A 26,234-nucleotide genomic window follows, 5' to 3' on the forward strand; every position below is an offset into this window, starting at 1 on the left:
GGTATGTGGGTTGGGGGGCTGGGTGCCATCAAAATTGTGGTGGTGGGCATTTTGAGAGGCCATAATTCACTAGCTGGGCATATGTTCAGAAAAGGAATTAGTCAAGATGATACGTGTCCCTCCTGTAATGAGAAATCGGAACCCACGGAGTATTTCCTATGTGAATGCCCCGCCTATGGACGCATCAGGCATCAGATCTTTGGTGCTGATGTTCTCCAATTGCGACGGGTAGTATCACACACACACACACACATACCATCAACTACAGGAGATGACTTATTACTTCCTACAACCATTGGAAGTAATATCATTATCCTCAAGCGTGGTCATGATACCGGAGCGGTACAAAGACCAGCTTTCAACAGTATGGATGAGGATGATCCAGCCCGAAAAGTCTATAAGGCAGACCCTGCCTGAGATGGAACAATGGCATAGGCCAGGACGCCAGGCAGCTTTTAAGGATATCGAACCGGGATGCCTGGAGTTCGTTATTAACAAGGTTGTTGCACTGTTGATTATGATCAAACTTTTTTCCTTTGTTTTAGAGAATTTTGAGCCAATAAAAGAGACTTTGGCACTACAGTCTGTCCCAGCTTTTTCTACCTTACAAACTATATACTATTCGACGGTTATTCCTCCCTCTCGACCCGTCACCGTTACCAAACAGGACAAAGGCTAAAATAGAAACTCTCACCCTTGGAAAAGAAATTATCAAAGAACTGAATGTATTTACAGATATTTCAGAATTTATTGAGAACTAATATTCATTTTAGCATAATTTTCTGAGAAGATTTTCACACTATATCTAAAATATAGATCCTAACAACGCGAAACAACAAAAACCAAACAATAAAACGGAATATCTTGGATACTAAACTGGTTGTGCTTTCATCTAGTTTAAGGCTTTTTTTTTTAAAGATTTTATATTTCAGATTTCAGATACAAAGGTTGCCTCTACTTCTTTGCTAGAATACTCTATTCATAATGATATATGTAGTTTTGTGATGTCATTACAATTAAATTTGCATTTTTATAATAATTTTAACAATTTTTTTCATGCTTAAGTACGTTAAATTTGACTGTTTTCCATTTAAGTACATATCGATACAATCATATTTATATGTTCGTATATATATCTTTCCTGTGAATGTTTTCGATTGAAAGCTTTTCATTTAATTTAATTTTATTTAATAGATAGATTCATTTGTATCCCGTATTGTCTATATAAGTCAATGTGGAAGCTGTTCTCTGGTGAATTTTCAGAAAATTAATAAAAATTTGAAAATTTGGCACGATGTACAATATAATGGCAATAACTTCCTTCAATAGTTATATATTTTTTTTCTTTTGTCGTATTTATATGTATTATATATATTTATATATTTAGGTAGGTATTTTTTCAGTTGGTAATTTACGATTACATTTTTATTATATTTACTCCCCTGGAAATTGAAGAAAAAAGGAATGATTGTAAGATGGAGGCAATGAAAACTCTGGACAGCCGAAATATAAAATAAAAACAAATAAAAGAAAAACAAAAATACATAAAATAGTGTTTGTTCTGGATGAACAAATTTTCAATAAATGAATTTATTGTCTTAGGTTTTTAGATATAATATTTTCTCAAGCGTTTTTCCTTTTATTTTCCAATTAATTCCACTTTTGTCCAGCGAAAATTGTCCTTGTATAATTTCTTTTTTTTTTTTAAATTTATTTTCACCAATTTTCCATGCGCACTTGATTGTTTTTGGGGATAATTTTCGAATTGAATAGGTAGACTCACTCCCTGATAGATGATTCTCTCATAATTTCTGGATAATATCGAATTTCTTCCGTAAATCCACTGAATCATTTTTGGGATCATATTTTTTTCGGGCCTGCAACTTAGCCCGCATTTCAGCTGCGGTCATTTTTAAATTTAGTCCACCCGAAGTGGATGATGATGTTGATCCGGCTTCTGTTGATGAGTTGGACATTTTTGTGGTACCGTTACTAGTATTTGAGGTGCCGTTATGTGTAGAGCTTGAATCGGACTGTTTTGGTGGCGGTGAAGGTGACGGCGTAGCTGTTAGTGTGGCTGTATCCTGACCATTCGATGATGATTCCATTGATGATGCTGTTGAAATCGATGTTCGATTATTGTTCATCTGTTGCATTTTCAATGATGATGTTGGTGATGAATTTTTCGAATTGTTATTGTTGTTTTGAGCTGTTGAACCTTGCTTGAGACTGGCCTCCTGGTCCTTCTGGTGTTGTTGTTTCAAACGTACCTCAACTTCAGGATCGATGACTAGCAATCGTACTTCATTCTCAATTGCCTTGATCCGTTGGACCACTTGCTTATGACTTTCACTACCGATATTCACCCCATTCACTTCGATTATTCGATCACCCTGTCGTAAACCTGAATGTTCCGCAGGGGATTTTTCGTCAACTTTGCCGATATACTGACCCGGTTTGCCTTTCTCAGAGTGCAAATTGAAGCCGTAACCATCGAAATCGGGTCGTTTGACCATATGACATAATCGATGCTCTTGTGATAGCTTCTGTTCGAGGATGACCTGGGAGTCTTGATCGTTTTCAGTTTTCGACATATTTTCAAATGGCAGTTGAATTCCGCTGAAAATAATCAAAAAAATATCGTTAAATTCCCAATTAAGCTGAGAATGTTTTAAGAATATCCTAAATTTGGTCCTATATTTAAGTAACATGGATGTAACTAGAACCAGGAAAGCTAGGGTGATGTTCTATACTTCACAAAAAAAACTTGAATGAATGAAACTTGGCATGCGTATGCGAGACATTGTCCTCTATCTTCTCCTTTTTTTCAGCTTTGTACCGTTCACAAGCGGGATCGGCTCGTCGTGATCGGTTTCCTCATTCATCATCATCAACGGCGCAACAACCGGTACCCGGTCTAGGCCTGCCTTAATAAGGAACTCCAGACATCCCTGTTTTGCGCCGAGGTCCACCAATTCGATATCCCTAAAAGCTGTCTAGCGTCCTGACCTACGCCATCGCTTCATCTTAGGCAGGGTCTGCCTCGTCTTCTTCTTCTACCATAGATATTGCCCTTATAGACTTTCCGGGGTGGACCATCCTCATCCATACGAATTAAGTGACCCACCCACCGTAAATTATTGAGCCGGATTTTCCCCATTGGGCTCTATCAAATGCCTGATTTGGATGCAATCGCAAGCTTTCCAAATCCTCATCCAGCGTATCAGGCCACAGCTGTTTCAATCGGCCTTTTGGTCTGAGCGACTTCGATCTTCAGACCAATCTTGACAAGTGAATTCTCGTTAGCGCAAATTGCGTGGCCATACTGTCGAAGACGCCTCTCTCGATCGGTGCAACTCAATATCGATCGCGGATATACCTGTTTCGAATGTGATCAAAACTTGTCACACCACCAGTTCAACGCAACAATTTCGTCTCCATTACCGCAAGACCCCGTTCAGTCTCTAATCGGCCAACACTTAGAACCATAGAGAGTGACAGGCCGGACTACATTGCTGCAAATTTTAGATTTAAAACGTTTGTTGATACGTCGATCAGAAAGGACACCAGCTGTGGAACACCAAATCATCCAGGTTGCGTTAATGCATGAGGCAATTTCATAACGCAATTCTCCATTGGCTGATAGCGTTGACCCGAGGTATTTAAATCGCTCAGTTCTGGGTACGACACTCCCATTGACAGTAATTATGCCAGTTTCATGGGGATCGATCGTCAAAAACTCAGTTTTATTCAAATTCAATCTGAGACCGTGTTGGATGAGGCGATCATTCCATTTTTGGACAAGTTGCTCGACATAATTTTTGCTATTAGACGCTAGGAAAGCATCATCTACATAAAGCAGTGTATAGGACCCTGGACGCTGGATGTCCCGTGTGACAGTGTCCATAACAAGAACAAAGAGAAGTGGTGAGGGGGCGCCTCCTTGATGAACATCAGCAGAAACACGAAGAGGTTTTGATACAGCACCCACACTTCGAACTTTACTTTTCGGTTCGTGGTAGAGCAAACAACCCAGCGCACGAGTTCTTCTGGCACTGAGTGTTGTCATAGAGCATACCAGATGAATTCATGTGGCATACGGTCAAACGCCTCCTCCAGATCTAGAAATGCAATGTAAAGAGGGTGATGCTTCTCACGGTGTTTCTCCATGAGTAACCGAACAGCGTGTATTGCGCCAGTACTTCCGCAGTTTTTGACAAATCCGACTAGATTCATGGTTGTTTCAACAAGTTTACGAATGCGTTTATCAATAATGCGTTCAAAAATCTTCATGGTATTGGAAAGTAATCGGATCGGACGGTAATTTGAGCATTCTGTTGGACTATCTTCCTTTTACCATATAAGAACTGTGGTACTTTCTTCCCAGTCAGGTGGTGTTCTTCCTTACTGAACGAGAATCCGATAGGGCTCGTCACCGACGTTCTGGAGGAGTGCGCCTACTCGGAATCAAAGCTACTGTCGGTAAGTGAGTCAGCAAAGCTAAATCACTTTAAGTGTGTACATTTCGACTCCTTACGCCGCGCACTTTACAATTCACGTCAAAACTAATATCAGATTCGAAAAGTACTAACCGAAGCCTTTTATTTGATACCCCACATGACTATATTTGATGAAGAAAATTTGTACATTCCCCCTTCGCATGCAGAGCATGAGGAACTCCCCTTGTTTTACATAAAACCTGTACACGATAGGTTCAATGGTTCTTGACCCTTCCCGACTAATTGCTAGCAAAACTTGTGAGAAACTCCCGAATTGCGAACCTCATTTAGCAAACCGCAATACTTGAATATTTGGACATACCTCCTTCTTAGGGAAGACTTGCTATTATCAAAATCATATTATGAACAAGAAGAGGGTTATTAAGGCCTGCCTGTTGAGGGTTGATTCAAGGTTCGCCCCCATCTATGTGCCTACATGAACACTGAGATTGTGACTACAAGGGCCTTAACTGATGCTCCCTTGCCTAGCAGGACTACATTCTGTTATTTCATAGTTGAGGCATAGACAAAAAAGGGAATTCACCGTCTACTGTATCTCACCACTGTAAGAGGAGTTGCCAGCTAAGGAGGTCGACAAAAATCCACGAAAAAATACACAATAAAGAATAAATAAAATGATAATCGAAAAGATAAACTAGTGATAAACCCGCAAAATTCAAACACAATTCTAGTAAAACACAATCGCACTACTCACTTTATCCGCAACAACTTTATCTCCAACAACAACTCAAAACACACTAAGAAATTACACGACCATCCACTCGAAATGAGCACCAGCAAAACGATAAACGACGCGACCTTAAAAAGTTTTTAGCGTGCGATACTGTTGACTAAACAACAGAAAAATCTATTCAATGATTACATAAAAAATAACACATTCATGAGGAAGCAAGAGCAACAGCAAGTCAGGGAGTAACAAATGAAAAAAAAAAAACAGAAACATACACAAGATAAAGTGTGAAAATTCCACGAAGAAAAATAACATTGCAAAACATAAAATAAAAAAAAAACTCAACGAAATAATACTAAATAAGAAAAAATGATGACTAAAGGAAATCGTTGAGAAACCGACAATCGTTCGTTGATAAGACAAATAATATATGTCTATAATTTCCTGCTGTAAATATATTGTTGGGCATTAAATTAAAAATTACGCTAAAGAACGAGAGGAAAATATAAATAAATAACTTCAAAATTCGCGGGAAAAGCTAATCTAAATATACTCAATCAGTAATTAAAGAAGATAAAATCAATTAAAAAAAGAACATATTAATCAAAATGACGCAGGTGTTCTTCAAGGGTTAATATATTGTATATGATAAAAGTAAAGCAAAAATGTTTTCATTATTCTGTATCCGTTATGCCATGTATTCGGTAATTTGAAACAATTCCATGTTTTAAATTTACACGCGTTGTCCCTGCAGCACACAAGGGTAACACTGGAAAATATTCCCTGCAAAAATTTCCCAAGATGACAATTAGTAAAAGACTGCAAAAGATGGTGCATGTCCACAAATCAGAGGGTGATGTGATGTTTTCCAGGAGCCATGCCTCTCGTCTATCAAGACCGTTAGAGATTGGTGATAGCCACACCCTGTACGAGGTGACCCTACTATTAACAAAACGCCACAGATCTAGACTGGGGAGTCGAAAAATAACTCTCCCAATCCAGTGTGCCATGCATCGGGGATAACTGATTGTATTCGAACAGAGCAGCACTGATACATGGTCGCCTCAGTAAGTTTGACCTTACCGCGCTACGGAGGGCTTTCGCACGGAGAGATTCGCCCAACCCCCATATTCGTGGAAATCAAATGAGTAAAATTATATTTTAAAGAAAATAAAAATAAACAAAACTACAGCAAAACAAGCGGGACCCCGTACCGCACACAAACTGATCAACCAGGCGGAGGCAGATCTCTGAAATATTGGGACCCAGGTGATTACACTTAAGAAGGAAAAAGTTGGAACGTCAAACAGTAAATCCACGGTCAACATTGGTATACTGTACGGAAAACAACCAACAAAGACCACTCCTCAAAAAGCAGGGACAAGCAAAAGCACCTCTGAGATCAATATATCACACCTCAGGAAGGTCCAGGTCTCAGTGGCGCAGATGCTAAATGGTACCTGTGTTATCTGAAGGAAGGCCTGAAACCAGAAGAGGCCCTTAAGAAAGCTCAGGACCGACCTAAGTTATCTTTATCGGAGCCAAGAAAGCGAGGAGCAGCGGAGATTAGCCCGCATGCGGGGTATGCCCCCAATAAAACCCAAACCTGAACCCAAGAGGGCAGAAAACCCGGATAGGTCAGGGACGAAAGCAGGATTCAGGAAGGCCCCCATTAGCAATGATACTGCGATCAAGGGCATACCATTTCCATGCTGCAAAAACCGTTTCCCGAACAAATACTCACTCGAGAAGCAGAAAACCTTATATTTTCCGAGCAAATACTCACTCGTGAGGGACAAGAAACTATCAAAAACCTTGTCATCAGGCAAGATGTGTAAGCGATGGACTGCAAAACTTGTATTCAGCGGACTACATTTTCGACCAGGTCACATACTGGTGGACTGCGCAATCGAGCACACTGGGGAGGGAAAAGCCGAGGAAAGACACTCCGGAGGAGACATCAGATAGAAAACTTACCGGAAGCCATAGAGACGGAAAGGACTGGATCAGTCAGGAAAGTAGACCTGCTGCCCACAGTGAAGAGCAAAAGGTGGACGACTAGATCTTCCAGGGCTTGGGATGGACAACGACGTGCAGGAAAACGCCATATCGGAGGAGGAGGGTGATACTCCGACAGTGAAGGAGAGCTACAAACAATAACTCAGCCAATGATCAGCACTAAGATAACCCAGATAAACTTCATCATTTTTAAGTGTAATTTAAAATATATATGTCTTTCAAAGTTCCCCACCGGAGACCTTGTGGCTATCTAAGTCTCGCTGGAAGCCGGGGTATGACATTGAGGGCGACTCCGAAATAAAAAGAGTAATAACATGGCTCACCTTCAACGGGGTGGTAGAAAACCGTAACAAAGCCGCTACTGACGCATATGAGACCAACTGTCATCAAGAGATGTGCCCTAGTGACATAGGAACCTAGCCAAAATGAGAACAGAGGTACGAAAACTCTTCAAATGGGCAAAACAAACCGGAAACTGGACAGTCCACAAACATACATGTGCCTCTCCAGACAGGACTACTTTCAACCAAATTGATTGATTGAACACCGCCACTTCTCCCCCATGATGAATGCCAGAATACATAGGGGGACCAATATAGACGTTGGTATAGTGCCACGGACTCGAATTATAACACCGCCTACAATCTCCTCTGACAATCAGGTGAGAATTAACACTGAAGCCATCCACAGCACAGCCCTCCGTAACACCTAAAAGGGGGAAATGGATATGCCGCAATAACCGCAGCTAACAGATAATCCACCCAGCTAACGGCCTACGCTGACGATATTGACATTATAGGAAGAACAATCCGGGATCTACAGTCTACCTTCATCCAGATCGAGCAGGCGGCGCGAGATTTTGGGCTGCGAATGATTTGGCTTCGTCCTCTTTACTTTTAGCCCAATAACGAACGGTAGTTCTTAGCGAGGACTCTCTGAACTTTGGCTTGTTAATATTTTTAGCTACTTTCCACAACAAATAGTCACTGGATTCAGAAGCAGACAGCCCAGCCAAGAGTCGTTGAATATCAGATGAATATCAAACTACTGATCCTTTATAAGCGCCGATTTAAACAGTTCTGTGGAACTACCTGCCTACTAGATGGCAACGCTCCCACGAACTCTACAAATATATTTTATGGATGCTTCACAAAAAATCACCACCTTCTCTGAAGTTGTTGATCTACAAATCGGAGCGTAAGGCTGTGTGGACTTATAGGATTGAACTATGGGGCTCTGACAAACCATCTAACTTGAATCTGCTTCAGGGGTCTCAGTCTAAAATTTTTAAATGTATATCCGATGCCGGTCTCCATACACACTTAGAGACATGGACAATATTGAAATTGAGTGTTCCGCTAATAAACACTTAGCCAGACCCTGGCTCCGGTTAGAGGTGTTATCTATCTCAACGCCGCCCACCATAAACACACCCACCATTAGCCAAGCTCATCTTACCTTACAAAGCATAGCAGAACCTGAAGGTAGACAGATAGAGCGTCCTATGTAACTTAACCGACAAGGTCGTCAGGTCAACCAAACCTCTCCGAAGACAGATTGTCAACGTCAACCATCGTCACTTGCTCCTTCTTTAGCCTTTTCCCCGTTCGTTAGCGTAGGGTCCTTTTATGTTGCTCTTAGTTTGGTGTCTGTCCGTGTATGGGATGTCAGTATGGCGACTATTGACAAAGAAAAAATTGCCCTTCTGATAGTGACGATCTGACCCAGTGCTTCCAAATCTCTTCGAACTGACTGAGGGAGGGAAGTCTAATAATGAAAGTTTAAATAGGAGAATGTTGTGGTCAACGGTATCAAAGACTTTGGAGAAATAAGTATAAATAGCATGTACCTCCTGCCGTGATAATGAGGTGACCGAAGTGTCCAGTCCACCGAAGAACCAGTCGTTGACATATCTTTCAAGGATTTGGAGCAAGAGGAGAGAAGAGAAATGGGGCGGTAGTTCACAGCAAGAGAAGGGTCTCCGCTCTTGAGGATAGGGATGATAAGGGCCTCTTTCCAGAGACGGGGAAAGTAGCATTCATCTAGACTTTTGTTGTAAATTATACTCAGGAAGAGGGAAATGTGTTTTCTACAGTTAAGGAGGAAGAGATTAGGAAACATATCGGGACCAGGTCCGACATTGGGGTCAAGATTACCAATGATGAACTCAACCAGAGATTCGGAGCAGTCTGCAGTTGTAGAGGTGTAGAGGGTGGAGGGCTCGAGGGAGAAAACACTGAAGAGAAGTAGGTGCAGAGAAGGTGGCAGGATTGTTATGGGGAGATGGCAGTGAAGTCAGCGGAACTGATAAAAGAAGGAAGAGATTGAGTGGGATTACAAGCGTGAGACCAAAAGGGTTTTAAGTTACCGCGGGCAAGGGTATCTTCGTCGCTCAATAAGTACCTTTTACCCGCTTTTCTGACCATTGACTTCACATTAGAGCGTATAGCCTTAAAGTGAGCAAGGTCGGCGTCATTTTTAAAAGCTCTAAACTTCTTCCCCAGTGTATGTTTCAAGTGAATTCTAATAAGAATTTCCGTTGGGAACCAAGTTGGGTACGACCGGGGCAGGTATGGGAAGAAGGGACATACCAGGAGAGGAGATCGGACAGGATATTGTAAAAGGTGTTTAGAGCTTGATCACACGATGAGTTGCTTAATATATGTACCCAGTTGAAAGACGCTAAAGCTGACTGCAGACCGTCAAAATTAAATTGTTTAGGATGAGTGAGGGATCCTAAGTCCACAACCACTTATTGTTGGACCGGACCAAATGGAGAGCAACTTACTCCCACGTCTCTTTGGTCCGCGGATCCCTCGTTTGGGGCATGGCACGGCGGTTTCATCCAGGGCAGAGGCAACTCTTCAGACGCTGCCTCACCTCTGCCCTGGGAGCAGCGTGACCGTGAGTGGCATCAGATGGAAAACGCTCCTTTATATTTTCAGGAAAACACGCCAAGGGTGTGCCCTGGACGAAACCGTTTGTCCTATAATTTCCGTCAAAATTGTCTTTGCGGAAGTCGAACTTAGTGGATTTACGCTTGGTTTTGGGTTTTAAACGAGGGAGTTTCGCTTAGAATTCAACCGCGGGGTGGTAAGCGTCAGTTTTGACATACGGGGATGTGCAAGGAAATAAAGTGAGGTGGCACTTGGGGAGGTTGGAAAGGAAGAGATCGAGAGTGCGGCCCAAGGAATTTTTGATGGTATTGAAATTCAGGGCACAGTAAGTGTTCATAAAGGAAGAAAATGGAAAAGTGACTCCGACTTCCCGACATACGAAGCCGGAGTTCGACACCCCCAGAGATCTCGAGACATGCTGGCAGATCCTCATTAAGGTGGACGCTCCTCGGAGACCCCTGCACCTACGATATGGGGGTCTCTTTAAGATCCTGGGGCGACGGGAGCACTCCTCCAAACTCGATGTTCGGCCGGGCCCAAATGGGTCTTCCTGTCGAAACTGATAGCCTTCGCCGAGTCGAGGGATGCCTTCCGGTAACACTATTGGCGGGATCACGTCCTGGGTTCTTCCGCTGAACTCGCGTGATTTCAGCTGAGGGCGGAGTGACCTGGCAGCATAATGGAGAGGTGAACCAACGCATTGAACTACCAATAAAGGATGTCTAATGATTACAGAAATTAACGAATATAGAACGAAATCAGATTAATTATCATAAACAGAATAGCTTAATTAGCTATCAGACAATATAGTATAACTGTCGGAAATCTCCCATATTAATAACGGGAAGTGCAGACAATATAAAATTACCAATATAATTATTACTAAAAAATATATATTCTTGTTACTGTGCGCCCATATTACGTTTCCATGATTGCTTTCCGTGTGCAAATATTCTGCCGTGCGATGCCCGCGGTAAATTTCAATTCAGTCGAGCATGAAATCAGATAGTTGCGCATCTAAATAAATAACCCCTGTTCCCTGTCCCTACCCCCCTCTACAGCTTCCCAGCATTTAACACGGTTTGCACAGGCATTTCTGATTATTCTCCGGCAATATTTACTAACTGTCTTGCGTTATATTTCATTTTAATTACAATTTTGATAACTATTTCAACAATTTTCCTTCGGATATGTATATTTGTTGTTGTCACTTTTATAATTATCTAAATATCATGTACATCATCTGCAGCATGTCATAATATCTTTTTAGCGTTAAAGATATCACGAGTGCCACCATACCATCAATTTCTATACATATTTGTTTAGTTGCAATGACGAGACTGGTGGCTAGTGGGGGTGGCTTATTTTTCCTCGTGGAACCTTGTCGTTTATTGAATCTTATTTCCATACGATTGTCAATAAAATGAGTGAAGATTGGTTAAATGGCTGTAATCGCTAGCCCGTGTCAAGTTTGCAACGATGACTGACTCACTAATTGAGTACTTATTGTATTAATACCGAACGCTGAAGGTGGAGGCGAGAGATACTTTGAGCCGCAGATTATCCACATTCACTACCTACCCAAGCTCAATTATTTCAAGTTTAAGATTATGTAACGTCCTGTTTTTGTTGCTGTTAGTCAAGGTCGCGAGTTTTCAATTTTTTGTACGTTTCGCACATTTATAAATCTCAATAACTGTCATGCGGAGATATAAGGAATCAAAAAAAATGTATAAAATTGTTAGCGAAAAAAACCAGACAGATAATGGTGACAAAACGTATCTTATTTATTTATTATATTATTTGGTGGACTCCGGGTCAAAATCGGGATGTCTAGAGTTCCTTACTAAGGTAGACTTCGAAAGTTCGACGCTTCAGGTACGAAAGATTTTGTTGAACTTAAGTAGGATTAGTAGGATTTCCACCAAACTTCTCAGTTTGATGCTTCATATCAAAACCTATATTACAAATTTGTTATTGGGGCAGGTATCTGAAGGTATTTGAAGGCCTAGATAGCATGTGCTTGGACTACTATATTTTTCTGGAGAGTAGTTTCTGAGAACCTTTACAACCAGTGTCAAAACTAATATCTTCTTCGCAAAGTACTAATCGAGGCGTGTCATTTTACGCCCCATATAGCAACATTCGGTGAAAAAAACGAAGGGTACTTATATAACTAGACGGGAACACCGAAATATCTCAATAGAACCCGCCACTCAAATCATAATATAATAGTAAATCTCCGCCGTAACCGGTCCCAAGCTCAGTGGTGAAAGGGGGGATAGATAGCTTCAGTCTGAATAGCACTTTCTCGTCAGTGAGGAGGACTGTGAGTCAGAACCTTGCTTGGAGGGTTTGTGGCCACCCCAGATGTGCGAGACTATCAAATCGGTAATTACCAAAAATAAGATCGGCTGGGCTATGAACAGCTTCTCCGCATACAAATCTCCAGGCCCAGATGGCATAATGCCAGTCATGCTACAGAAGCAGTAAGAAAGGGTTGTGCCGTGGCTTGTTGAGATTTACCGGAGCTCCATCTCTTTAGGATACGTACCGCAGTCCTGGAGGCCGAGGTTTTCATACCGAAAGCGGGAAGGCGCGGTCATGAGTCCGCGAAGGACTTTCGACCAATCAGCTTGACCTCTTTCGTGCTAAAGACCCTAGAGCGTGTCCGGGACATTCACTTAAGGACGATTATGGAGAGAAAACCTTTTTCTAAGTTCCAGCATGCCTACCTCAATGGAAAATCCACTGAAACCGCCTTCCACGAGGTAATTGGCACGGTTGAGCGGTCGCTGCAGTACAAGCAGTATACCCTAGCTGCCTTCTTGGACATAGAGGGAGCTTTTAACAACGTTAGTACCAACGCCATCAAGGAAGCCTTGACCGGTATTGGATTGGAGGGATATCTCACGCACTGGATCATATCCATGCTGAGTACCAGGATAATCCAGTCGGATCTGAGAGGCATTCACTTGACCAGAGCTGTGAACAGAGACACGCTCCAGGGTGGCGTCATGTCACCGGTGCTCTGGTCAATAGTAATGGACAAAATTTTACGTACATTGGGCAGCAGCGGGGTGAAGGTGGTGGCGTATGCCGACGACTTGATGGTATTAGTATCAGGGATACTCCATCGTGGAAGGAGCGTTGCGAAAGGTGTGCCTGTGAGCCGCAAGATGCGGACTCAGCATAAACCCAACCAAAACGCAACTGATTCTATTCAACGCCCAGACAAGGATACCTGAATTCCATCTACCACGGCTGAATGAACAAAGTTTGGTTCTTTCTTATAATGTAACGTATCTGGGTGTAATCCTGGACCCAAAGCTAATTAGGAGATTTAACATAGAACTGAGGGTTAAGAAGGCCTGTAGGAAGCCTTACCAAGTGGCGCGACTGACGATGCGGGGATGGCAATTCCAATACCCTGTAGTGTATTGTCCCAATAAAAAGCTCAATCGGAATCGCTAGACCTGAGCAAGTAGATTCGGACACGAACCGAGTAGAAGTGCAATCGACCGTTATAGCTAGAGCCGAAGAAGAAAGGCCCGTCAGCAAAAGCGCCAAAAACGAGCTGATGGAACTGAAGAACCTACAGAACCACATCTCCTTCTACAGGCGAATGTGGAGAGCAGCCGAAGACGTGTGGAAAGCAGACACAGCCACACTTCCCACTGAGAATACTACAAGTGCCAAACGGATCGCAAATAGCCCACTGCAAAGCGAACTGGGGAGAAAGCGGAAAGAGGAAGACATGCCTGAAGAAGACTTTATCAAAGTAGTTTCCAGGGCCCAAAAAAGAAAGTGAAGGACAAAAGGAAACAACTGGCTATGCCGCTAATCAAAAGACAATAACAGAGAAGACGAAAAAACGAAGAAGCACTAGACCATAAGGCGTGAATGTTCAGAGGTAACCAATGCCGGGTAGGTATCACCTCTACAATTCCTCGTAACAAAAACTCGCTGCGGTGGAAATTCACGGGTAATATGCGAGGAAACTCCTTAGCAGCAGGAAAAGCAAAATTGTTTGATAATCCACAGCAAGTGCTACAGGTGTCTGGATTATGAACAAAAGTCAGCAACTTACAAAGGGCCCGACAGGAGGACAGCATGCCACAGATGCGGTCAGGTAGGTCACCACATGAAGACTTGCGATGAAAGCGAAAGTTGCGTTCTCTGTAGGTATCGTGGCGCGTCTAATGAGAGCTCTCCCAGACGATAATTGAAAGTAAAATTGACGTCGCCATTATCTGCGAACAGTACAACGATCTACACAGCGGAATTTGGGGTTGCGGATAAGAACAGGAAAACGCCAATATGGTAAAGTCGTCCTCGAGGGGGACAAGTGCTATGCAGTGATAACACTTGACGTGAAAAATGCCTTCAATTCCGCCAATTGATAGGTTTTTGTGTTGCGATTCGGACGAAGGTGTTAAATCATACCAAACAACATGCGGAGTTCCACAAGGGTTCGTCCTAGGACCACTCTTGATAATTATGTATAACGGAGTGATGGCGTGGCTTTGCCATTGACAGTGGACTGATGGTCGTTGGAAGCTTCCTCGAAGAAGTTGAGATTTACGCCGCCAATGAAACAGCTTACGACATTAAGTCCTGACTGGAGAATGCAGACCCATCGCTCGCAGAACACACAGATAATACATTCTCAGCCTGCGCTCAAGTATTTAGACGTAATGATCGACCAGAGGCTAAGTTTCAAATTGCATGTGGAGAGTGCAGCAAAGCTAGGGTATATAACACCGGAATACAGCTGGCGAGAATGTTACCGAATATAGGTGGTCCAAGGCTGAGCCATCGCCTTACTATATACAGCCCCAATATGGGCAGAAGCACTGGAAAAGGAAGTAATTAAGTAATTAGATGAAAAATGGGAGGTGCTGGGATAATCCCAGTTGACATTCTGGCGAGAGAAGAGCAACGCCTTTATGATCGAACGTCCACGCGGAGTGAAACTATCACCGAGTGGCAGGAGAGGTGGAACGAGCCAGAGAAAGGCCGATGGGCACACAGGATCATATGGGATATTCAGAGATGGGTCAAGTAACCCCACGGCGAAGTAGGTTTCGAACTAATGCAAGTTTTGAGGGAACACGGAACTTATCGAGCATACCTATATCGATTTGGGCATGACGAGATGCCCGGACTTCGCAGAGGACACAGAACATATGTTATTTCAATGGCCGAGGTTCGAAATTAAAAGCCCCGCATTAGAAGGTAAAATTGAGGAGCACTTTACTCCGGAAGACAAATTGAATCATATGTTGAGATGGATGGAGATATGGACTGCAGTCAAAAAAATAAGGAAGCTATCCACAGGAAGCTTAGGCAGGAGGAAGTCAGCCGGAGGAAGGAACGAGCGATGAGCACGAGCGCGAACGCAAGTGCAGGATAAATGCTGATCAAGCCCCGCGACGTAATACCATACGAGAAAGCCTCGAGGAGAGTGGAAGGAGGGTAGGAGTCCCACATAACCGTCTGACAGAGCCTACTGTAGCTTTTGAAGCTTCCCACCTTCCAAAAGACAGACAGAGAACCGATTTTGATAAGGTTATGTCTTACCCAGACCCTTAAAAAGGACATCTACCATTCATAACAGCTGTCGCATTGAGGTCACTTTTGTAATAAAATTAAGGGCTCAAAGTGTAAAAAGAATGTCTCAATATCTATTCACACATTCAAAGATGATGGCTCCCTCGAAAATCGTGCACTTTTCTCATCCGTATCCCCCGAAACGCTGTGGTGACCTTCAGCAATTTAATTGAGAAACAGACTTATAACCAGCTATGGCTACAAGATGTTATTATGTTTATCATTTTCATTCACTAAATTAAATCACTGCCAACTCCTGATTCATTCTTCTTACTACCGGTTCTTCACAATTGCAGCACGGGGGGATTTTATACTTTTTTGTGGAATTCCATAAGCAAGTGCTTAACGACGTCATTGAAATTCAATTAGACAGGAAACCAGTATTACTGAGAATAATCACACACTCTGTAAGATAAAACACAAATACCTTACCGTATACCCGGCATCGGCATCTTAAATCCGGTTTTTAATATCTATCTATTAGTCAGCCATTCTTTGCAGTGAATCCGAGCTAACTAAACAGCAAATACCATGATTGAATGTTGTTGTTTTTGTTACTATCATTTAAGGCCTATACTAAACGTGTCAATGGCATGACTATTTCAACGGGACCAGTGATAAGATCAACTATGATTACCATCATATATGATTATAAATAAAAGATAAGAAAGAGGTTCATCCCAATATGGCCGAATCACAATAACGATTAGCACACTATCAGCGAGCAGATGACATTGGAACGGCCTCGCCAATGTTATACCATGTTACCTTCACTTATTGACTCATTCGCATGCCAAACAATAAATACCGCGGCCGATAAACTTATAACAAGATGATGATATGTATTTTCATGTGATATAATACACATGGTGGCGTTAGCAAATGGTTGATTGGGGCATACTGCAAACCAAATGACAGACGGCTCTAGAATGGGGAAAAAGGGTCAAGGACCAAAGGGAGAAAAAGGCAATAGATAAGTTGCACATTAAGGAGGCAGTTCTACGGTGCTATACCATGCACCGGTCTAGGCCTGCCTTAGTAAGGAAATCCAGACATCGCGGGTTTGCACCGAGGTCCACCAATTTGGCATCCCTAAAACCTGTCTGGCGTTCTAGCCTACTCCATCGCTCTATCTCAGGCAGGGTCTGCCTCGTCTTCTTTTTCTACTATAGACACACTGCCCTTATAGACTTTCCGGGCTGGATCATCCTTATCAATACGGATTAGGTGACCAGCCCACCTCAACCTATTGAGCCGGATTTTATCCACAACCAGACGGACATAGTATTGCTCATAAATTTTGTCATTATGCAGGCTACGAAATCGTCTATCCTTATTGGATTCGTCTCTCGATCGCGGCCAGGAGTTCGCAAATTTTCTCGCTAAGACTCCAGGTCTCCAAGGAAAACATAAGGACTGACAAGATCATTGTCTTGTACAGTAAGAGCTTTGACCGTAAGATGAGACGTTTCGCCTTGCCTTGCCTTCATTAATGTACAGCCCAAGATCTCCCACCACCTGCTCAATCTGGATGAAGGTAGACTGTGCATTTCGGGTTACTCTTCCCATATTGTCAGTTTCATCAGCTTAGGCCAGTAGTTGGGTGAATTTGAAGAGGATGGTGCCTTTTGCATAAACATCTGCATCACGGATCACTGTTTCTAAGGGCATCTCCTTGTCTTAGACCACATTGGTCAGGGCTAGCCTAGTCAGTCTTATCAATTTCGTTGGGATACCGAATTCTCTCATGGCCGTGTACAGTTTTCCCCTGGGTATGCTGTCATATCGGCCTTAATCTGATCTGATCTGTTGCTGTATCTGTATCTGAAGAGTTTTTGTATGAGAGCACACTTCAATCTTTTCCGCTCTACAGAGAATTTCTTATGCCACATAAATACTCGGGTCCTTAAAAAGGTATTTTCTCCGAACTGTGTCTGCAATCGCGTCAAAATTACGGCCGGATTTACTCCTTTCCTGACCGGAAATTTAATAATAATTCTTTGCTCCCAGAATGCGTGCACTTGTTTCTAGCTTATGATTGCCTTGGATACTAAGGGTTTCGAGAGAATTACAGCCGGTCCTTCCTTCCTGGAAAGTATAAGACCCCTTCGGAATTTAGAAGAAAAAAAATTAGGCCTGTTTATATGTTTGATACACTCTCGTGCTAATCGATACCTTTCATTTGATAACCCATATGACCATATTCTGTGAAAAAACACCCCTCTTAACGGCCTGGTCTGATTATACTCCAGGTTAAAGTTGCATAATTTGACATGTCCCCACACGCGATGACCATCTTCGGATGGGCTAAGAGGATGTAGGGTCGGGCTCATCCGATTGACGAGGATCTGCTTGCCTGTTGGTCTGAGCAAGTGGATTTGGCGGGGGATGAGGCGAAACAACCGCCCGGGGTATCATCCTCTCTGCACTGGAGAAGGTGCTAATAGGACCCCAAGCGAAGGTGGTACAACATACGCTAAGCGCTGCCTGGCCAATGGAGAGCATGGCCTTTAGTATGCGAACTCGGAATACCTTGGGGCACCTTAAGTTTCAAATAAGACCCTTACGCTTGTGACCAGGCTAGCCAGGGGACCAAGACATGGACTGGACATGCCAATTACTTCCAGACACTCTGGCCGCCATCGAACCAAAGGATTGCCTAAATGGCAGTAAGTAAGGCTAAATAAGAAAAGAATAAGCCTATAAAACCTCAAATAAGCTGCGTAGTAGAAAATATGCTTGAAGGGAAATTTAATGTGAAATATGGGAATGAAGTTTCGAGTCTAGAAAACAAATTTAATAAACTTTCAAGCTCGCGGTAGAGGCAACGTCGGGCTCGTTCGCTGTGATGATAGACTGATGGGAAATATAGTCCCCTGGGAACTAACCAATTTCTCTTGGGGGTTGACGTCACACCCTTTCGTCCACCAAGGTACTTCCTATACTATGAAGTGGAAAAACAACTCCCACAATCCAGAGTGTTATGTGAAAAGTGCCCACTGGATAGTTTAAAGTCGGAGGTAACTGGCTGTAATTGAACGGAGCCTAATTGATACTTATTCGCCTCAGTGAGTAATCTTGACCTTGTCGTGCTACGGATTCAAAGAACCGCGTGTGCAGATGCTATCGTGACTTTGCATTCCTGCCCGGCAGATGCTCTTAATGTGTTCCTGCATCCCCTCCCGATAGACCTCCACGTTGCAGCGTGAAGTGCCGTCAGACTACGTGAGCCCGAATGCTGTAGAGCGAAGGTCTACGGCCATAGTAATATCCTAGACGAAGTTTCTTTGGAAATCTGGGCATTCCTCACGCACTATGCCACACCGTGTGGATTTTCCAACCAAGGCAGAGTACAAGAAGGGGCGGGGGAGTGTTGCAAGTGGGTCATACACAGTATTCTTCACTAATGGATCAAAGATGGGCTGTGGAGTCGGCCCAAAGGTTTTCTCGGATACAGATAGTGTATCCGAGTCGTACGGTCTTCCAAGTTTCGCCTGTATATTCCAAGCGGAAATACTGGCGATACTGGAAGCCTGTAAATGGCTGGGTCATGATCCGAGCCCCAAGCGTAACATATCCATTCTGACTGACAGCCAAAGGGCCATGAAGACCTTGTGCTCAGCGGCGACATCCTCCAGGCTTGTGGGCCAGTGCTGAAACACGCTGGGTGGCTGAACGAGCTGACAGATTAGCCAGGTGAGGCTTTGCCCTGGCAGTCCTTCGGCGGGCACAGTCGGTGTCCCACTGGCGACTGTCAAGGATGGAATCTACTTGCACTACTTAACAGCCGCGGACCTCAGATGGCGAACGCTCACCACCTGTGTCAAGCCAACGAGAATTTGGCCCGCTTATAACAAAACCCGATCACGAGAGCTCCTGTGCCAGACGCGTGGAAATGCATACAAGATTACGGCAGTCTGCACGGGACACTGGTCCATAGGCGACCATGCCCCTAGGCCCGGCATACCTCACAATTCGCATTGCCGATGCTACGAGGAAGGGGGGAAAACCTAAGGCGCTTCCTTTGCGAACTCCCACCTCTAACTAAAGTCGACCTAGGGACACTGAATAAACCATTCTTTGGAGACCTCAGAAATATTTCTAGCTGCATGTAAAGGGACACATAGACCACATGATCTCCAAGTAAGTCGGGTGTGGCAGGCAGACATTGAATCGATTTTAATAAGGTTTTGATTCACAGAAACCCTTAAAAAGGTTGAAATATCGAGCGTCACATAGGAAAAATGTCATCTGGTTTGCAGCTTTTAAACCAATAAATTTTCATCTATTAAAAACTGAATAACAAACTATTTTTATCAGCACACGTTGCAGTAATTACAACAGTAACATTTATTGAGTCAACAATGTTGACGTAATGTGAAAAAAACAGTTAAATACCAACAATAAAATTGAAATAAAATGAGGGAATGCTTCTCGTCACGACTAAATATTCATTGCTGGCTTGAAAAAGTCACAAAATCTCTTATCTAAGATACAGGGTATTGTGATTAAATAAAAATATGTGAAAGAATGCGATGATTTCATTGTTCATTTTTAAATAAAACACGTACATATGTACAATTCGTCGCCATTGGATTCACATGAACTTAAATTATATTTGTCGATTTTATTTCATTTACCATTTATATCACAATAACTTTTTTTTTTTCGTGATATGTTCGAAATATTTGGGCCGATCCCAGCCACCACATATTGTGATGCTGGTGCTATTATTTTCTGTATTATTTCACACTTGGTCTCTAATGGAGATCACATATACACATTCATCCCTAATTTACATGCAGATGGCGTAGAATAAGAGTACCAATGGAAAATATGGTGAAAATGAATGTTGAATAAATATGAAAAAAATTGCATAAAAATATCTAAGATATAGCGATATTTTGATGGAGATCAAAATCAAAGAAAAGAGAGTGTAACCTTTAGAAAAATTCGATGATATAAAAGTCATCCGAGGAGTTTTTCTTATTTTTTTTTTGTGCCCTGTCTCCGCTCGCTTCGGTACAAGATAAATATTTACTTATCTTGTTATCATAGACAACGAAATTCGAGATAAATGTTACTTTTCATTATATTTGAATTTTTGGGAACGGAAAAGAGTTATACTGCAAAGAAAATATGAGTAAGAAAACATTGAAAGGAAATTCCTTTGTACTATCACTACAGACCTTATCACCCCGCTCATGGCATCTGATTCATTCCAACCAAGTAATCTTGACCAGAAACAATGAAGACTTCGGTATCACGCTATATAATGTGATTGCTTTTTCAGCCCCTTACGACACTATGAGCGAGCACCACCAAGTTGTGCGTCAGTCTTTCGATCCTCAACCCTGTGTTCGAATCCCGGCTTAGTGCTCGTCCCGTTGTTTGAGGCTTATCAAAAAAAATTGCGAACTCTTGGCCGCGTTCGAGAAAAGAATCCTCCGCAGAATTTTTAGCCCCCGACATGAAGATGGACGATTTCGTAGCCTACATAACGACGAAATCTATGAGAGATATCACGACCGTCTGATTGTGGATAAAATCCGGCTCGACAGGTAGCGATGGGCGGGTCACTTAATCCGCGTGAATGAGGATAATCCAGCCCGGAAAGTCTATAAGAGCAATATCTACCATAGAAAAATAAGACGAGGCAGACCCTACCTGAGATGGAGGTGAGGAGACCAGACAGCTTTTAGGAATATCGAATTGGTGGACCTCGGCGCAAAACCGGAGTTCCTTACTAAGGCAGACCTACACCGGATACCGGTTGTGGCGCCGTTGATGATGATAGGATTATTGTTTCTCCTCCTTCTGAGGGCAATAGTAATTGAGGTTTACTCTGTTTATTGCCCGTTAAATAAATAAATAAACATTAAGTGTCGTGACAATGAAACTTAAGCCAATTTTCATTGGAAATAAAATATGTAGTAAAAAAACAACAATTAATACGAGGATACTGTAGGCCGGAATGGACAATCAAGGTTCAAAATTATGTATACTTCGGTCGATAAACATCTATAATTCCAAACATTACTCCCCGAATTCCACTGAATTCTTCGCATATCTTGTCAGTTCCATTGAACAGTTATATTATCATATTCAACCTAAACATGTTTTTTTTTCTTTGAAGATCTCTTTCTTCTCAACCTCTACATATTACCCTAATTGCTTCAACATAAATTCTTCCTCATTTCCCAAATATCTTTTGAAAAAAAACCTCCACCCTCGCTTCCAGGTAATGCTGTTCCCAATTAAAATCACCATTGATGCCCACCCATTAAGATTCAACCAAACATAGAAAAATTTTCACTACATTCCAGTGCATTTCGTATACAACAATCAAATTCGCAATAATATTAGGAGAAATGGAATCGCACGCGCCCGCTTTTGATAAGAGAAAGCAAGGAAGAAGCCCGCGCCGCGAACGCTTTGCAATTTGCTTAAGATGGAACTTTCGTTTTACTCATTTGAAATGTAAATGGATGAGTTTTGTTATCAAAGACGGTCGCCGTCTTTGAAGTATGTCATCGATTGTCTTTAATTTGATTGGATTCGGTTACTTTGATAAAAAAAATAAAACAATGCGACGATGTCAGGTGGAATTTGTGTAGTGAATATTTTTCATAGTTCAGTTTGGATTTTATTTATTATTTATTAAATTGGTTGAGCGCCAGCCTATCGAGCTCGTTGTCCCAGGTTCGTGATGGTTGCTTGTGTTCGCCCTGTACTTGTCCCGCTATTAAGGGTTATCCTTTACATAACGCGCATTGTCATAAGAATGAAACCGAAACATAGTTTCAGTGGAAATGAAATGAGGAACAACAATAATGAAAAAGGATGCTACTTGGAACAATTTGCATATGAGATGAATCCTTATCTGCAATTCACACAATTAGGTGAATCCCCAAATTCAAATTAAACTTCAGACGTTTCAAGGCCTGGCTTCAATCTTAAAACCATTTTTTTTTTTTAAATCCGGAATAACTCATTCGAATTCATAACATTGGAACATTTCAAATTCCATTTCCGAGGATTTCTTACTGCATTCCAGACGGTCCGCATAAGCTTCCGCCTCTGATCCGATATCAGGTCGGGGTCTCAAACTAACTCTTCTTACTCTTACCTGTCGAAAGGTGATGAATTGGCGGCTAGCGCGCGGCGCCTGCGTTCGCCTTCTCGATTTCCACTGCAACCTGTGTCGTTCTTCGGATGATTGCTACCTGGTCCGCAGCTGCTGTGATTGTGCCGCTGTTAATTCTGTCGATTGCTACCGTCGTTCTTGGTTTCTATGTTGCGTTTTATGTTTAGAATTTCGATAACTCACGTTTTCAATGTTTCACAGACACAAACACTTCCCAAAATATTTTATGGAAAGGTCCTGGGGGGCGACACCGCTGCAACCACTGGGACACCGAGCCACTTCGCCACGAACAAATCTGTCTTCAATAAATTCACAATAAAACCGGAAAAACCCGAAATGATTGCGCTTTGAAACGTTCTACGGATGGGAAAACACCTGAACTTGGAATTTTGCGAGGATACTTTCCACTGTTTCCCCGAGTCAGATGCAAAATATCTTAAAAATCTTACTTCCGGCAGCCAAGAGTTACCTGGCTTGAAGCGTCTGTCGGTCCTTCTGATTGAAATTTACAAGTTTTCACGGTATCAACAGGTAATTTCTGAGCTCCTACGTATACATTCGGTTCGGCAGCCCGTACTTCATCACAGCCCCAAAGAGCACACGTTTCAAGACTACAAGTGCTAGCACGACAGCATTCAGCCACACGATCACATTCTCCAGCGCTATCTCGCTCACTACCTGCCCGCGGAGTTGCAGTAAAGTGGTGGAGCCACATGTCGGGGGGGCGGTGGGCAAGTAATCAAGCCTAGGGTAAGTTGACCAGTCAAGAATGTGGGTTAGTTGTGTGTGGTTCATGGAACTCCGATTTGCGTTGAGAGACATGTTCTCGACTAGACTAACGTCCTTGCCTCGGGAGTGAGTTTGGGTTATCCAATTTGTATGTATCGACTAGGACAGGGGCTTATCACTTGCAGACAATTAACTGTGAAGGTCATGATACTCTAATACAAAGCGTAACTTGCTCATTTAAACATTCAAAATGAAAACGAAAGCAAATATTCCAAACAAAAAATCTCTCCAAAGCTCACCAACCCCGCTTACAACCCACCCCCTTACCATTTCAAAACTTCTCAAAAAATTTCCAACTTAACCACCCACTCATTGGCTGCTATACCCTAGAATCAAGATCGCATTTGCTACTGCGTGGTGTGCTGGCAATAGTATATTCCGAAAGCTTCCAGTAGAGATATTACTGGCCCCCATCAGCTAAAGCGAACCGCACTGGATCACCCGCGTTCGTCGCAGCTATATACACATATCGTAGTAAGGTGACTGCTATCAGAAGTCCGCCGTCGAACGTAGCACCGTCATTTAACAATTACAGGTGAAATGTGATAAGCAGGTCGCACTAAGTTATGAAGGGTTCATGGAACAGGGTCTGAGTTGTGCATGTGTACACACATCTTGCATGGAGTTCAGTAGATAAGCGCGGTTTCTTCCTTTCCTGAATTCTGACTATTTGCAGAGATATCAGCGCTTAACATTTTCAGATATTCCCATCTTTGGCTCTTTTCCCGAATCGAATAATGAGTTTGTAATCAATATAGACATCACAATTTAAAAGATACTTAGCATAGCAGAAACTTTAGCAACTAGCTTCATTTAACGAGGGATCGAACAGGTCAAAGGGTAGTATAGGTCCCAGGGCGAAACGTGGATTGGTATCCACGATGGAGCATAGAACCTGGGAAATGCCTGCTGAACCAACACCAACAGCTCTACTACCAAACCCTATCTCCACCTCCACGTGGTGACCACTGGAAGCTCTTTCTTAACGAAAAGCTGCAGACGGAGAAGGATGAAGGCGAATCTTCCGCGCCTAAAAACGGGACAAATTGTACCAACTGGTCCTCCAGGTTGGGGGTTGGGCAGAGCTGACAACCCTACACGAAAAACAACTTGTTACGAAGCTACAACAGGAACCTCGGACAGGACGGATTTTAAAACGACGGATCCGGCAACGACAACGAATCAACGATTTGCGCATTTTCTCATGGAACGTGCGCTCCTTGTACAGAGATGAAGCTGATGAGCAGCTAGCCGATACCCTGTCCCAATATAGGGCTGATATAACAGCGTTACAAGAGATGCGATGGACAGGGACCGGTTTCCTGGAGAAGAGTCACTACACCATATATTATAGCGGTCATCCAGTAAACCATGTGCTCGGAGTAGGTTTCTTAGTCAGCCAAAAAATGAAACCTGCTGTTATCGGCTTTGAAAACATAAGCGAACGGCAATGCACTCTACGCTTGCGAGGCAAGTTTAGAAATATAAACCTCATAAACGTTCACGCCCCTACAGAGGAGACTGCAGAGTCGGAGAAGGATACCTTCTACGAGGCAGTAGAACGAACTCTCGAAGCCTGTCCCAGATATGATATTAAAATCATACTTGGGGATTTTAACAGCCAAGTAGGGAAGGAGCCCGTATTCAGGCGATACGTTGGCTCACATAGCTTACACGAACAAACAAATGATAACGGACTACTGCGGATTATTCAATTAGCAGGGTCGCACGAAATGGTTGTTGGAAGTACCTGGTTTGCGCGGAAAGCGGTCCACAAATATACGTGGGCCTCTCCAGACGGGGCCGCTTTCAACCCAATTGACCACGTGTTGATCGAACGCCGCCACTTCTCAGCTTTGATGAATGTCAGAACATATAGGGGGGCCAATATAGACTCGGATCACTATCTCGTTGGCATGGTGCTCCGAGCTCGAATAATAATACCACCTAGAATCCCCTCTGACAATCAGGTGAGAGTGAACACTGAAGCCATCCACAACACAACCCTCCGCGACACCTATAAGAGGGAAATGGATGCCGCAATAACCGCAGTCAACAGAGGACCTGGAGATGAAGCATCAACAAATGATCTTCACAATCACCTGAAGAACGTTATCATGGATACGGCCACAAACATACTTGGCCCCAGCCGCAAAAGGAGTCGGAATGGCTGGTTTGACGATGAATGTAAGCTAGCAACGGAACGGAAGAATGCCGCATACGGAGTAATGTTGTATTCTCAAAGAACGCGGGCACGCGCAGAGACTTATCACGAACTCCGTCGAGCGGAGAAGCGACTTCATAGACGGAAAAAGGAAGCCTGGGAGAACCAGCAAGTCTGTGAACTAGAAAAGTACAGGGAGCAACCGCACCAGGCGCGGAAGTTTTACCAACAAGTCAGCAGGATGAAGCCTTATACACCTTGATGCTCATCCTGCCGAGACTCTTTGCCTGGGAAATCTTTATTATAGAGGTATCACGTTGCTGAGTACCATCTATAAGATATTCGCCACTATCCTGCTACGCCGGATAGCTCCATACGCCCAGAACATCATTGGCCCATACCAAAGAGGCTTCAC

General features: G+C 43.0%; 1 protein-coding gene across 3 annotated transcripts; it reads right to left on the reverse strand.

The window, feature by feature from the left end:
• Positions 1-724: 724 nt before the first annotated feature.
• On the reverse strand, positions 725-23,546 carry LOC119660804 (Na(+)/H(+) exchange regulatory cofactor NHE-RF1). Of its 3 annotated transcripts, none has more exons than XM_038069636.1 (2): positions 22,849-23,546; positions 725-2,619 (listed from the first exon to the last, which is right to left on the reverse strand). In XM_038069636.1, the coding sequence occupies exon 2, from the start codon at positions 2,592-2,594 to the stop codon at positions 1,803-1,805; it is 792 nt and encodes a 263-aa protein (XP_037925564.1). In that variant the 5' UTR covers positions 2,595-2,619; positions 22,849-23,546; the 3' UTR covers positions 725-1,802. The 3 variants fall into 3 exon arrangements, with proteins under 3 accessions (XP_037925564.1, XP_037925565.1, XP_037925566.1); XM_038069637.1 differs by lacking the exon at positions 22,849-23,546 and adding an exon at positions 5,215-5,368; XM_038069638.1 differs by lacking the exon at positions 22,849-23,546 and adding an exon at positions 5,061-5,199.
• Positions 23,547-26,234: the final 2,688 nt, after the last annotated feature.

The sequence above is a fragment of the Hermetia illucens genome, chromosome 7 (genome assembly GCF_905115235.1).
Source record: "Hermetia illucens chromosome 7, iHerIll2.2.curated.20191125, whole genome shotgun sequence".
NCBI lineage: Eukaryota > Metazoa > Arthropoda > Insecta > Diptera > Stratiomyidae > Hermetia > Hermetia illucens.

Coding starts and splice junctions, on each gene's coding strand:
- LOC119660804 (XM_038069636.1), bottom strand. CDS start 2,594: ATGTCGAAAACTGAAAACGATCAAGACTCCCAGGTCATCCTCGAACAG.